Here is a 15,391-nt window from a genome sequence, read left to right on the forward strand (position 1 = left end):
CAATCCAAGCCATTCTATGATTTGATGATTACAGATGAACAAGAAAGGTAACAAGGTTGAAGAGTTTTACACTGTACAGAAGTAAGAAGTATGTAGCATTTCACCACTAATTTATTATAATTTACCATCCACACCTGCCAAATATATAAAATATACAGAAAAAAGTATTTAAGAATGCATTTTAAAGTGAAGACAACCATTACTGCTTTTCCATTCTGTATCAGATAGGACATAGATTTCTACGACAGGTATTTTTTTACAGCTGTGGTGTGACAAAGCCTTGTAAACTGATAACAGATCTTTGACTAATGTCAAGTGGCATAGCTTAACTACCTTTTAATTAAACTTGTAAAGCACTCGACTCATGACTGTAAATAAATTTTGCTTAATCCTTCACTTATTGGTTCATAAAACAAACAGTATCTACTTTAAATATGGTCACGAAATAGATCCTAATTCCCGGGCTTCAAGTAACAGACACAAAACTGGAAGAGACGCAAAGAAAAAAGAACAGATCTCAAAAGTATCAACTCTGCATATAACGTAAGGATGATCTTCTCCTGCAAACAGCTACCAAAGAGACACGTATGTCTGTGCCACAGCATGTCAAATTTCCAAAGCTCTACCGCTCATTTTAACCGTTTTCTTACTCTTGTTCTCACTGCTTTAATACTGTGCCACTATATTTAAATAATAAAATAATAATTTTTAAAAAATCATTTATTTTCCTTGTTATGAGATTTATTAAAAAAAAAAATGTATAAAGTATTTTGCAACTCTTAGCTGTGGTTTTTTAATTATTCATATGAACAATTAGTTCCTGCATCCCAAACGTTTCCCTCTTCTCATCAGACAAGCTGTCTTCTCAAATATTTCCAGTTGCCAGTATTCATTGCTATCAAATATCTTCCATGATTTGACATCTGCTTTCCTTTAGGTTATTCCGTCTTCCAGAAAATTTATTTTTCCAAGGTTTCATTTAAGGTAAACTACTGAGACTGTCATCCAGAACTACTTGAAAGCACAGGAAAGACATACTGCAACTATACAGAAGACAGACATGTAGCAGGGATGTATCCACAGTAACTTTAAATCAGCTTGTAGGGATCCTGCTGCAGACAGACCATGACAGCACAGAGCTCCACATCAGCCATTATAGTCTGTCAGAAAGCATTTGCGTGGCTAACTTTGCAACTGGCCCATACTGTATTGGCAACCAAAAAAAAAAAAAAAGTTTTTTTTCCAAATGAAAAATGCTCTGATTAAAGAGCATGCAGAAGAGGCACATTATTGAAGTACTTCTCCAGCAGCCTGAGACCTACTCTTCTGTAAGATAACATAATGTATTTTTTTCTAAAAGCTTCTGGCTATGAACTCTCAAAGGATTCATTTACTTTCTGCTTCCCCTTCCTTATTCACGAGACAGCGTCCTAGGGAATATTCTTGGAGATACAGGGGAGAAAAAAGGTGCACAACAGCCCATTAAGCCAACAACCTATAGTAATACAGCTGCAAGTGAACAGAAATATTTGAAAGGTTTTCCAGGTAAGCTGCCATGCACAATGCTATTCTTCATGCTTGCTAGGGAACATTTGAAATAGCATAATTGGACACTGGTATGTGAATCAAAGTTCTCCATTAAGTACATTGCCTGCTGACTCATAAACAGGAAAGATTAGGACCTTGGCAGATTCATAATCAAGTGACTGCATAAGCAAAGAAAAGGTGGAGAGGTTAGAGTAGCCAACAGTTAGATTTGACCAGGCTGCAGCATTTCAACAACTTTTTTAAACAGGCATTTGAATACTTCACTACTGGTCTATGAGTAATTCTTTCCACAGGCCAAGCTATAAGAAAAGCAAGCTGTTTGCGCCCTCATTTTGTGTAAGCAGAATAGGAATGCCAAGAGCCTAACAGGTGACTGATTGGACTGAGGTAGCACTGTGCACGTGATCATCTAGGAACGGGAGATTTTCATTCGAGAATGGAATAATATAAGGAAAGTCACTGGGACACTAAACAATCAGATAGGATACAAAGGACAGTTAAAGGCAAAAATATCTGAAAACTCTACAAGCTATAAAACATTATCCCACTTTCTTTATTTTTTTTTCTGCTGCAATTGGAATGCCAGTCTCCAAAGCTATTATTAATGCCTTCAGCTATAAAAAAGGCTATCCTTTCTCCCACGACCTCTCAAACAGTAACATTCTTCTACAATGAAGGAAATCATTAAATTTTAGCTGAAAAAAAATACTGCCTGTAGAATTTCCCTTGGGGAAAAAAAGTTATCTGTGAAATAACATTCCAGAGGAGATCAGAATGTAAGACCTTTGCCTAGGAAGTAAAAAATGTAAAGGAAAAAAATCCCATTTGCCCCAATATAAGTATTGTGCAGAAGCATAAGAGATGCAGTAAAGGACATTGATAGGGAAATTAATGATTTCTGTGTTCAATATTTATTCTTGCAGCAATTAAAAGAAGATGGTCACATGCATCAAATGTGCAATGTTGTTTTCTTTCAAGAATGATATAAAAAGGGATTCATACAAGAGAAGGAATAAAAAAAGAGATAAAGAAAGCTATGTACTGATGCCACCAAATACTGGAGAATAGGAGGCAGCAAGAACCACCTATTTCTTTCCATCTAATTCCTTCACTTCCAAAGGAATACAAATATCTTGTTCCAGAAACTCAAGACAACAGAAACTTGAGAAGGACTGAAAATTAGTAACCATCTGAGACAGAAAGAGGAAACAGCATTCCATACAACTCAAGACAAAAGAAAACAAGAAGCCTGTGACTATCAGAGAGAAAAGATCATCAAGAACTTTGCACAGTTTTCTGGTTAATTTTTGTCATGACACGAAGAGCACGAAAAAACCATTTCTGAGATTGGGTGGTGATTCCTTAGTTCAGCATGTTAACAATAGCCAGCATCCAGACCAAAGACAAAAAAAATAAAAATGCAGCTCTTGACAGAAAAGACAGAAATAGCAAAAATAAACAGAAATGTGTATGAGTGTGCCAAATTTACAGAAAGCCAACCTTTACTTGATCTGTAATGCATAAAGTACTTCATGGAAGACAAACTTAGTATTACCTTTAGCTCTCAGTTAAGTTACTTAGTTACTCAGGGATCAATTTAGTCTTACTTAAAAATCTTAGTTATGACTGTGTCCTTTCAGTTAACACAATGAAGAAAGACTGACAAAAACAACAGACAAAACAGAGCAAGAATATCTTCTTTGTAAAAATGAGCAAGTTCTGGCAATACTTCAAGCATCTGGAAATTGCAAGGTTATTTGTTGAGTATGCTATTCACACTTTTCCATGCTTGCCCTCCTGTATTACTAGAGTCTTTCTGCCCACAAGTCTGGGAAATAAAAACTACACTGTTTTTAAAAAATATTATTAACTTTTTACCTGGTTTCTTAGATGTTTGCTGTGCTGATGCTTGATTGAATTTTGAACGTGTAGATGAAAGCTTGTTTTTCCTTACACCAGAACACAAGTCTGTCTTTTGTCTCGTCTCCTGTGGGTCTAACCTTAATCTTTTCGTTTGGACTGCGACTTCAGAGAATTGCATGAGCACAATGTTCTTTCCACCTCCTTCTTTATTCTTTTCTGTGCCTTCTTTTCCACCCATTCCAGCAAATCTTCCTTTATCTGTCAGTTCAAAAAAAGAACTTGAAGAATTTTCAAAAATTGAATGGGTTACTGCAGAGGCAGTTTGTCCTTGACTAGGTACTAATTTTGATTTTAACATCACTTAACTCTTCACTGAGTAACAAGCTATAGATACACAACCATAATACCGTACCCACTCTTCACTCTGTGCTAACATAATGAGAATAAATCCAAAACAGTTCAAACATTCTTTTTGTGATAATAAGGCTCTTATGGATTCATGTCACTAAAAAAAAAAAAAAAAAAAAATTTTTTTAAGGTGCTTATGAATTTTATTCTAATTAACAAACAGAGTGGTCATATTTTGATAAATTCAATGTGGATTTTGATCTAAAATAGTTCTTAAAACACAAAGCAAAAATGACCAAACAATTAATCTGGTATTGTGGACTGTATCAGAACATACTAAATGTTTTTGCCATTTATGGCAATAAACATGTTCTGGAGATCCACAGTTATGATGCTGTTTTTTGCTTCAAATAAACAGAATGCTTACAGCCAATTGATAAAATTACTATTTTGTCATAAAACATAACACCTGTTTCCTGAGTAGTTTCTTTCTGTCTATTTCACACCTTTTGAAATGAATAAGGAGGCAATTCTCTGTATAAACACTGAAATACAAACCTGACTTTGAGTTGGTGCCCTTACGATCTCGTCTCTTCTGTTTAATTTGATGTATTTTATTGTCATGGAGTTCTAAAGCTCTGAACAACATCTCTAAACTGTGAGCATCTTTTGTTTCCTCCATGTGACATCCTCCAGTGCTTTCTTCTGCATTAAGCAGGATTCCCCCTCTTATTTCTGGCCGTGGAGCCTTTTGCTCACTGATGTTCAGTACACTACAAGTAGAATTAGAAGGACTTCCAGAAGAACTCACTTCAACAGTAGTTGCCAAAAGCTCACGCACTGTATTTATTTTAAGAGTGCATTCTGTGCTGCTGGTTCTATCATCCAATATACTAATATAAGTGTTCTGCACCTCATTTTCAATAGTCTGTTGCAATATGTCTGCCCTACCCAAATCAGTAGGATTTGCACATGCTAGTTCTGACTCATCTGTTTGTAAGTGTCCCTGTTAAAACAAAGCCAAAGAAAGTTACAAAATCATTGTTGCTCAATTAATACTGTTTACATCAACAATAGATTTAACTTGATTTGGGAAGTTCTGCAAAGAAATCATTCGTTCATAACAGTATTTAGATTCCTGTCTATCATTATTACTGTTACTTAGTTATCAACCCTTTTGAGAGGAAGCCAAAGCAAGTGTCAAATGAGAATCATGTTTTATTAAATCATTAGTCTCAGAAAGCTGTACAGACATTTTTTACTCAGAAACCAATGATGCAGAACAACACAGACTAGTGTTCACCTCCTCTATTACAACAGAATTTGTTGAGTTTCTGTCATTTATGTCCTTCTGTAGTTCTTCTGTTGCAATTCTGTCTGATTTACTAAACTCAGTTTTCATACAGCATTAATTGAAATACAACAATTACAATTAGAAACAACAACAGTGGTGTCCATAGTTAGGACCGATACCAGGGAATTAAGTTTTCCCTGTATTCATTCCCTGGTATGTGGATGGACAAAAAGATAAATATTTCTTGTTTTTAATCTTTCTGATTGAAATTACTTTGGAGTAGTTTTACCCTTAGCTCTAGCCTCTGTAATATCAGTAACAGGTATTTATATTTTTTGAATGCTTTTATTTTGTGGGTTTTTTTCCATTCAGTTTTCTGCCTTCAAAACCCTCATGAACAGCATCACTGAACTGTAGGGATTGGAAGGGGCCTCTAGAGATCACCAAGTCTAACTCCCCTGCAAAACAGGCTCCCTAGACCATGTTGCACAGGTAGGCATCCAGGCAGCCACTGCTGGAGAACGAGACTCTACAAATTCTCTGAGCAGAGAGATCTTTTGTTATTTTATCAAATTCATTCTTCTGCTTTGTTCACGTTTAGCAAATTAGTCTCTCGAAGCAAGATGAGATTCATCACTTCCTAAGCTCATAATTAGTGCAATTTTAGGATATGAGTCAACTTACCCATTCATATCATATAGTTTAAGAGAATATAATTTGCACTTAGGTGTGTACTTGATTGTGACTCCTGTGTCTACAAAGTAAACTCACAGCTATTTCAGATGTACAATATACATTCAGTCAAAGGAAACCCACCCAATTGGTCTTACCAACATTCCAGATTCTGTACTAACTATAAAGCCTCATCCTGCTGTTATTAAAAATAATAATAATAATAATTAAAAAAAGATCACTTGAGCAAAATGTTCCACCTAGTTTTGCAGAATACTTTTTAAAGATATTGAAAGTTTACAATCTGATGCTCTTTTCTATTGTTGACTGCAGTCTTATTCCAACACTAGCAAGGCTATACTTGTACCTCTGCCCTTCTCTCTTCAGCATCTATTATGATCTGTTATCCTACACCTGTGCATTCAAAGTCCCTCATTACTTCTAACCAGACATACTGACAGAGCTGCTAACAAAGTTTTCTCAATTCTTACATTCTCCTGACAGCAAAGGGAATAAAGCAGCATTCAATTCATTGCAAAAGCCCTCTTGATTTTCACTGGTTGTTCCAAACCTACGGACTCTTTCAAACAAGGAATATTAAGAACTCCTCCTTAGCTGCACATCACAATTGTATACTCTCACACTTAGCAAGAAAGTTTCATAGTTTTCCATATGCTTTTTTTTTTTTTTTTTTTTTTTTGCCAAATAAGAAATTAATTTCTGTACTGTAAGGGATAAAACAGTTGAAAGCCACATTTCCAATTTACAGTAGTAACAAGCTAGAGAAATTAACTTTGAAAGAAACAGCTACACCAAAACTCAGGTTTGCCAGGTTACTGCAGTGATACAACTGTAATGCTCCAAACAGAGACCCAGTGTGCAAGTACCATTTCACACGAATGTACCAGCTCACATAACAATTCACACAGCTGTGAGTAGAATGGTGTTGATGTGCCCCAAGTGACTTAGCTGAGATCAATGTTTTTCTAATACTGTTCCACTTGTTGACTCTTAAAATATCACCTGTGGAGATGCAGAGTCCTTCACGTCTAACCATGGACTTTGATACTTTCTTTGATACTTCCAGAGATCACAGAAATACTTCATAAGCCTCCTAAGAGTCTGCAATCCACAAGCTGCAAATCAAGCCTTGGGCTCTCAAGACTTAGGGAAATCATTAACCCTTCTTCTTTGCTCTAGGGAAGCTTGGTAAACAAATTAACTACTATCTTGGTTGTAAAACTGAGAGAGCAAATGTTTGTGGAAAAAAACTAACTGCATCCAACAAAACTGTCTAAAGGGGGGAAAAAATACCGGAAATGAATAAATATAGACAGCAAATGTGCATTTCTACAGAAATAAACAGTCAGCAGGTAAAAGTGATATGCAGAACTATGGCAGAAATCTGGACTGCCCTACGATCATGCGCAGGCAGGTGGAGGCAAAAACTACCAGAATGAAAGAGAATCCAGAATTCAGACACGGGCTATGAAACCACAGCATTTGGCAACATTAGTTGTAACTAATTTACAGTGATTATTTGTTACGCTTTCTGCTCATGACTACACAAAATACAAAGCCATATATTCACAACTCTCCACAAGATTATTTTATAAATGGAGCATAACAGTGCATGCTTGCAGATGCACACCACATATCCATGTTTACTAAAAATCATGCATGAAAACAAAAATCATTAATACTCCAGAGGACTGCCTAGGTCATAAAATGTTTCTGCAGTGATTGGGACAGAAGTTAAGCAGAATTCACTCCTGAATTAAGCCACAGTCTGAAAGGACATAGTCTTATTACATGTGGGCTTGTGACTTTCTGGACTAACAACAATAAATTTATTCTTAAATCATAATTTATGTCCAAACTGGAGTATACCTTATAATGGCCTTCTTTAACTGCATCATGCAATTGTGTTACTTGTTCATATCCTCTAGCATTGACATCGGTTCCTGCTTTCAAAAGCTCATCTGCTATCTGGTGATGGCCTTCTAAACTTGCTTCATGTAGTGCAGTCCAACCTAAAGAAAAAAACACTTGGAAACTGAAAACATTCACATTTGGGTGAAATATTTTATTTAAAAAAATGTATCCGTTTTAAATAATCTATTTGATAAATATTTCAGAGGGAGATAATGAAAAGGTAAGAACTGATGTGTTTTGCAGTGAATTGTATAAAGAAATGCTTACTAAAAATCTCAAGTGTTTGGAGATCTCAATTTTTTGTCAAAATTTGCACTCATTGAAGAAACAAGGTCTGCAGGAACAACATTAATTTGCTACCAGCCAGCACTTTCTAAACTTTTTTGAAAAAAAATAAAAAAGAGAAATTCTTCCTCCTACACTTCTATAACTTCTTCCTGAACACAAAGTGTAAGCTATTTTAAGAACAAGGTATGTTTTCATTATAATGAAAATCATATAATAATCATATAATGATTCGAACTGACACCACAGACAATATTTCTCTCATGTTCTTCATACTAATGTCCAGAAAAACAAAAATGAAAAACAAAAATCAACCTAAAGTATTTCGTAAGGTTCTGAAGCACACTAGTGAAGTGGAGGAGGAATGAAAAAGTTTAGGTAACACATGGATAATGATTGGTGGAGAGTTTTAAGGGAATAGACAGGGAATAGGGATATCATATAACAATCAGAACAATTATCCAAAAAGAGTAAGATCGAAGTGCTTTTCAAAACAGCATGGGTCTGTCAGTGCCTTTCCCATTATGTCTTCTACACTACAAAATAAAGCAGCTGGGCTAGATGAACTTCCCATCCCTTCGAGGAATTTTCCTAAATCATATTTTGTGCAGTTGTGCTTCTATCCAAAAGATATCCACCTTTAGCCACAGGACAATGTATTTTTTTTGTTCCCACAGGTAAGCTGTGAAATCTTAGCTGCCACACAAGATGGACACATCCCAGGAATGAATAAAATATCTGTGAAACACACTGTGTTGATTATATAATTAAGGGACGATGCTGTGGTGAGAATGCACAGAACGCTGAATTAATGCAAAGTAATTTAACCACAGTTTTTTCTAAACTTTTCAATGCTGGTTTTTTCAGTAGGATTTCTTTTTTATATACTTTTATACATAGGTCTATTTGTCTTTTCATGAAGAATTAGCAAACTAATAAATAAAAACACAACAGTCTACTGACCAGTCACAGATATGGTCTTTTACTGCATAAACTCATATTATGTACTCTCATATTTTGAAAATTGTACTCACATTATGTGCTTACATATTTTGAAAACAGCACATTAATACAGCTGCAACTTACCAGCATAATCCTTATCATCTACATTTGCACCAGCTTTTATTAGGGTATGTATGTGACTTAGATCTTCAGCTCTGTGTAGTAAGGTCTCACCATATGCATTCCTCTTATTTATTCTTGAAAGCATAACACAGTATTGAGAATTTGTGAAACTCCCATGATAGACTTCTTGACCTAAAAAAAAAAAAAAAAAAAAAAAAAAAAATTAAAAATGAAAAGGCTAAATTATAGCTCCACTCAAAAAAGATGCCACAGTGAATACCGTAACAAAACTCTGAATTAAGTTCAACATGCAGGAATATTAGGCTTCTTGTGTTTTTAATGACATTTTTGCAAAATGCACTCTTTCCTAACAGCTGATAGAGCTGGTTTACAACTCATTACAGATGAACAGCTAGTTCAAAAGATAGTCTGTAACTCAGTAACATCTGTTAACAGTCAAATTTATCAGCACTTTTTTGGTAAGTATTTACATGTTAAAACTAACCAAGGAATATTTACAGAACAATAGTGAACAAAATTAGCTCCCTCAAGTTTCTCAATTACTTCATAAACAGCTCAGTCAACTGTGCTGCGAAGAAAACCGCTGGAACAAAATAACTAGCTATCCAACTGAAAATTATCTCTGCTTCCGAGTCGGAAACCTAAATGTAAAAAAACTAAAAGATACTATTATTAATTACTAGTTCATTATTCTACAAAAGAAATGTTATCTTCCATTGTGCATTCACTGTACTTTTCAAACTGGATGAAATAAGTTTCTAATACACAGATGAGCTGTACTGCCTTTTACTAGCAGCACATACCACATGGTAGAGATGAGCATTCTGGCTGCTGCATCCCTAAAAAATGGGGAGGGAAGAGAGAAAGAAGGAAAATACAGGAGGATAGGCTGCAGTAAATCACTCTCTAGTAGTTCAGGCCATTAGTTGATCTATTAGTGAAAAAAAACATGGTTTGTAGAGGCTGCATCTCCATTGCTTTTCTTTACAACCTATACTAGATGCTGTTCACTGTCCCAAAGGTATTAAGAACAGAAATGTTAAGCAAGCCGTAGTTCTCTAAAGGCTGTATGTCACAATATCTAACGTGTCTAGGGTTTAGTGAATAATGGTATAATGTGAACTCAGACTAAGTTGTTCCTAACCTCTCTTCAGTACTTGACTCTGCATAGGTCTTTAGAATCCAGTAGGAATGGATTCACCCAGCACCTTCCAATAGGTGAATACATGGAGATTATTTCTATCCTACCTGTTCAGTGTTGCAAGACTATCATTTACAATGCATTCCAATACAGTATTCAAAGATCATTTAAATCAGACAAGAAATTTAGGAGGGATTACATGACAGACAAACATAAAGAAAGGTGCAGTTTCATGTTATACTTAACAAAATTTAATTAGATATCGTTACTTCAAGAAGTCCTATTACTTATGCCCTACCTTCCCTACCACCTTCCTAGTATCAAACCAACCAATGCCCAATGAACCAAACCATAACTTCAGTGAAGCTTCTTTTTTTTTTTTTTCAGTGAATTACTGAGCTAAGATTTCTCACAGATTCCTGATAACTAGATCTGATGTAAAAGGGCAGTGAATTTGTTAGAGTAACATGAAAATAACTCCATAGGCAGTGCAATTCCTTCTGCAAACATTGTGCTAAAAACAACAGCTTATTCTTTGAGTAGAAACTCAGCCATTAAATAGATCACCAGATAGTCATCTAAATTTGAATCTCACTAAAATTCTTAAGGACTGCGCTGCCCTCAAAGTGATGTTGCACACAAAATACTGGATTATTGAATTAGAATCTACATTTTTAATCTGTAAGAAAGCAATTTCCTTCTCTTTCATAGAATATAGCATAAATGTTTCATATACTGTTGCATAATAAAATGCATTCTGAAAAAGAAAATTATAACTGATAATTATAAGAATTTATAATTATTTATAATCTATTATTAGAATAAATGTTTCTACCATCTTTCTAAAAGGAATTCATGTCACAATATACCGGCATGACTCTGAATTACATTTGGTTCAGTACAGTAGTTCAAATGAAAAAGTGATTTCTGATACTTATCAGACAGCTATCTTACTCATTTTATCTCTGACTTTTTTGCTCCTCCTTCTCTTGTCAGCTTTTCCATCCTCATTCTGAAACACTTCTTGGGACATGTTGATTTCTGGACCTTGCTTGTTTTTAGAAGAAGATTTCTGAATTTTACTGTCAAGAGATTGTTTGAATCAACAAAAATATTCTCCACAAGAAGCTGTCTTTTTGGTAGATTTACAAAGATTCATATATTGGACAGTTTCTAACTGTGGAAGGATACATGCCAATTTAGTACTGAATAAAAGGAAAAATCAGGAGGGAAACTGATTTACCTATCTTTAAAAAGAAGGGAAAACCTTACTTATGGATCATCTGAAGTCATTAAAATGAAGAATATGTAGTCTGTATGTGTAGTACATCAATAAGAAGCATACTTTAGGAATATTACACATGCCTTTGTCATACCTAAAATACTTAGCTTTACTTCTCTTAGTGCGATGATGAGGTAGTTTTTGCAGTCCTTCTGGCATTTGTTCATGACTGGAAACAATACCTTTGTACCTTACTGACGAAGTCTCCCTCAGCTCCACTGTTCTCCCTGATGTTGTTTTAGTGGTTTCTGCACATAAAACAGCCTCTGCTAAATGTGAACTTCCCTTCCCAGTTTGCTTTCCATTATAGGCAGCACTCCAATAATTTGGAATTACTTTTTTCCCTTTCTGATGATCACTCACAAGCTGTGTCAAAAAAGAAGTATTACAAGTAGCTGGTAAGCAGGCAGTTAAAACAAGGACTTTAGATATAATATCTTAAAGAACATCATGCTATGAATTATGTACTTAAAGATAACAGAAAAGTTACTTAGTAACTAAAATTCTACAGATAGTAGAGGCAGAAGTTTTCATAGGAAAGACACTCCTAAAGCAATATGCCACATTATGTGGTTCCAAGGGAAGCAGAATACTTCATATCTCAACATAAGGAATATATCTAGCCTGGATTACAGGGAATAAAAGTTGTTTTTATCTAAAAGTTCTTTAGCTGGATGTGTGAAATGACTTAACAGATTCATTGCAGTTTCCTACTAACATAAGCTGCCCTGAAAAGATAATATACTACACACGACATCCTAAGCTATATCATCTTAACCCACTCTTGAACTTGTCTAGAAAAGTGTGTAAGATATGGAAATATGTTTCACTGGAGTAGGTTCATTAACTACCAGCTGAGATCCTGTTTCTGAACTACACTAATCCTGATCTACAGCCACTACAGAAGGGAATTACCTAATTTACCTACAGTCTTCTGTAATCCAAGTATTTAGATGGCATTAGAAATCCTGACTTCCCCTGGCAGTGATGAAGAGGACCAGATACTTATAGAGTGATTCATTTCATTCAAAATGGTGCAAAGTGGAACCTAAATTACTGCATTGCACCACAGGCTTATCTCTAACAATAAGTGAGTGAAATCCCATCCCTAATATATGTCATCATATGGAATTTCATTTGAGTTAGTTGAGCTTATTCTGTGTTTTAGTCAAGTGAGTGTGATAAGTTGCTGAGTACCAATTTAAGTTGCTAAACAGCTGGTACTCATTACATTATTATACACTTGGCTAACACTGAAGGTCTTGGGGCACACCCTCTGCACACATGCATGTGAATTCCTTCAAAGTGATGTGAGAAAACTTGTTACTGCTTCACTGGGACACACACAAAAAAAGAAAAAAGCTATCTTGATTATATCTACAGAACAGCACAGGTACAGTACTTGTAAAACAAAAATAATGAAGGCATATTTAGCATTTAAATTACTGATACTAGGTTTTTGTTTCTATTAAGATGTTTATCTCCAAATAATTTGACTACTTCAGAAAATATTTTCTTATAAGCACAACTTTTCAAATACTGATTAAACCATATATGTACCTGCTCATATGTTGTCCCCCGCAAGCTAGATCTCGCTAATGCTTTTGATTTGTTCGCCTGAATCACAGGAAGCTGAGGCTCAAGCACGCTTGTTAACTGTGCACAGTCATCCCACAGTTGCCTGGTAATCTCATGTTCTGAATTTGCCTGCTCTTCTTCGGTGTTAAGTTGTCTCCTGCTGGGCACTACAGGTGTGTCAGGCTGTAATACAGATCCTGACATACAATTCAGATTAGTCACAAGCTCTACTGGCAGAGCATCACTGTTCTTATCGGCTGGTACATCACTAAAAAAGTCACAATCAGGATACTCTAATGGGTTTATCACTGTAGAACTCCCAGAATCACCAAGAGATCTCAACCAGTCACTGATTTCAAGTTCACTAGTCCCTAAGCTCTGTTCAGTGAGTGACCATGATTCTATGAGAATCTTCCCAAAGTCTGACAACGAGAGATCTTCATCATTATTAGAGGACTGTTCCTTTATGCTGTTATCTGTGTCAACCACAGCCACAGTGGGTCTCTGGCAATCTTCTAAAACATGTTGAAATATATCTTGTGGTGTCCCTATCTCCTCCAGAAAGGTATCTGGACACAGGATTGCCTCTGGAGAGAGATCTTCATAACTTAATTTCTGTAAATTTACACATTAAAAAAATGTTTATGAAAAGGAATGTAACAGCTCTTTCTAAAATACATATAATTAACACTCACTGTACAAGTTATTGGTACACATGATTTGTTAATAGTTTTTGCAGAAATTCTAAGACCTGTAAGCCTACATTAGAGTATATATTATTTCTTAATAAAACTTAGAAGCCGCAGTATCAAAAGCGCACCTGTTGACTTCCTTAGCAGAGAAAACCAGAATAAGGGAGACTAAAACTGTAATAAAATCAAAGACACTACGCCATTGTGAATGACCTGGTGGCATTAAAAGTCTTAAAAAGAAAGACATTACAATTTTCTGACACTAGAAACAATGAAAACTCACATAGAATATTAAAAAGCTTATTAGAATACTGTATGCTTTAAGTTTTGATTGTGTGTTTATCTGCATATGGAAGCATGGAGCATTTGTGCTTCACAAGTGTCAGGTTGAAGTCTTAGAAGTATCACTGAAGGCTGCAGGTTTGAGAGTTTTCATACTGAATACAAAACCACAAAACAAGTACTGTTTTCAGAAAATAAATACTGTGTTTATTCTCTACATATAGTTGCTTTCATTTTTGTACCAATAAATAGGTGTTGTTTTTTTCTTCCCCATTTACAATGGCTTCTGCAGTCCTAAAACATATCTTTCTGGGTCTATAACAGTGGTGTTGCTTAACAAATATTGAAGCTTAAGATAATTTACCTCAGTACATTTTTAGGCTCTTGCTGCCAGCAAGAGGCAATATTGTGTACTGCTAGCATGCTTCAACACAGATGGTAATGGAACTTGGAGAACACATACATAATAAAATAGAAAGGGCAGAAAATTGACTGTGTCAACTCATGTACAGCTTCTAAGATATTGCAGATGCATGATGATTTTTTTCCCCAGTCTGCTGTTTCCTACACTGCACTCATGCAGCTTATTTTTCCTTTTTGAGTACTGACTACATTTCACGTAGCCATTTATTTTTAGATTACTTTTCCTTTTTTTTTTTCAGACTTTAAGCAATTGGGGAAAAGAGAAACACTTTATGTTTTTTCTTTGCTTGAAGAACTGTAGTGTAAATGGCAGATATACATATTGTTAAGTTTCTACAGATGAGATTTGATGCACCAGCTGAAGGGTAGGTATAACTGACATCTGTATTACTGGACAAAGATTAGTCAGGCATAAATATCCAATATGTTAAGATCCTGAACACCCAAACACCAAGTGACATCCATCACTTAAATATGACTAGTGTTCTACACCTTCCTCCATTCTAAATACAAGTGCTCACCTGTTAGCAAAATCCTGTGGGACTACAATTTAAATTTGACAAATGTAACTTCAGCATTTTCTCTCTCCTGTCACCTATCTGCAAAAACACTCAAAGTTCAATGCCTACAGTTCCTACACCTACAGCTGTCTGCTGGAATAGACAGAAAAAGTACGGCTGAGATAGCTGGCAAGTGAACTGAAGCACTAGCAGGATTCTTAAATAAGGTCATTTTCTTTTGTGCACCCCAGACTGGTGAATACAGTCTGAACTGACAGTGTTTTCAGTCAAGGGAGGAGCAGGATTCCTCCTCAGTCAGCAGGCCAACAGTAAGATAACAACATTGTGGTTGATGCAGTTTCAGGTCCACCCTCTTCCAGAAGAGCTATGCTTGATGCAATTCATTTCACAAAGAAATACTACATATGAATAACAATGAGAAAAGGTATCTGTCCTCAGCAT

General features: G+C 35.5%; 1 protein-coding gene across 17 annotated transcripts in view; it reads right to left on the reverse strand.

Annotated features, from left to right (window-relative positions):
- Window positions 1–15,391, reverse strand: part of ANKRD31 (ankyrin repeat domain 31) — a 43,781-nt gene that overhangs the window by 22,876 nt on the left and 5,514 nt on the right. For 5 of the 17 annotated variants that reach the window (XM_015848805.3, XM_015848804.3, XM_015848803.3 and 2 more), the window contains exons 4-10: window positions 13,015–13,647; window positions 11,549–11,820; window positions 11,127–11,254; window positions 9,032–9,202; window positions 7,616–7,758; window positions 4,318–4,765; window positions 3,427–3,669 (exon numbers count right to left, since the gene is read on the reverse strand). In XM_015848805.3, the coding sequence (XP_015704291.2) occupies window positions 3,427–3,669; window positions 4,318–4,765; window positions 7,616–7,758; window positions 9,032–9,202; window positions 11,127–11,254; window positions 11,549–11,820; window positions 13,015–13,647 (2,038 nt within the window). Of the gene's footprint in view, window positions 1–3,426; window positions 3,670–4,317; window positions 4,766–7,615; window positions 7,759–9,031; window positions 9,203–11,126; window positions 11,255–11,548; window positions 11,821–13,014; window positions 13,648–15,391 lie in introns of those variants that run through there. The other 12 variants (XM_085528160.1, XM_085528159.1, XM_085528153.1 and 9 more) reach the window with 8 other exon arrangements.

Source organism: Coturnix japonica, chromosome Z (assembly GCF_054131305.1).
Source record: "Coturnix japonica strain WE chromosome Z, WE-NBRP24, whole genome shotgun sequence".
NCBI lineage: Eukaryota > Metazoa > Chordata > Aves > Galliformes > Phasianidae > Coturnix > Coturnix japonica.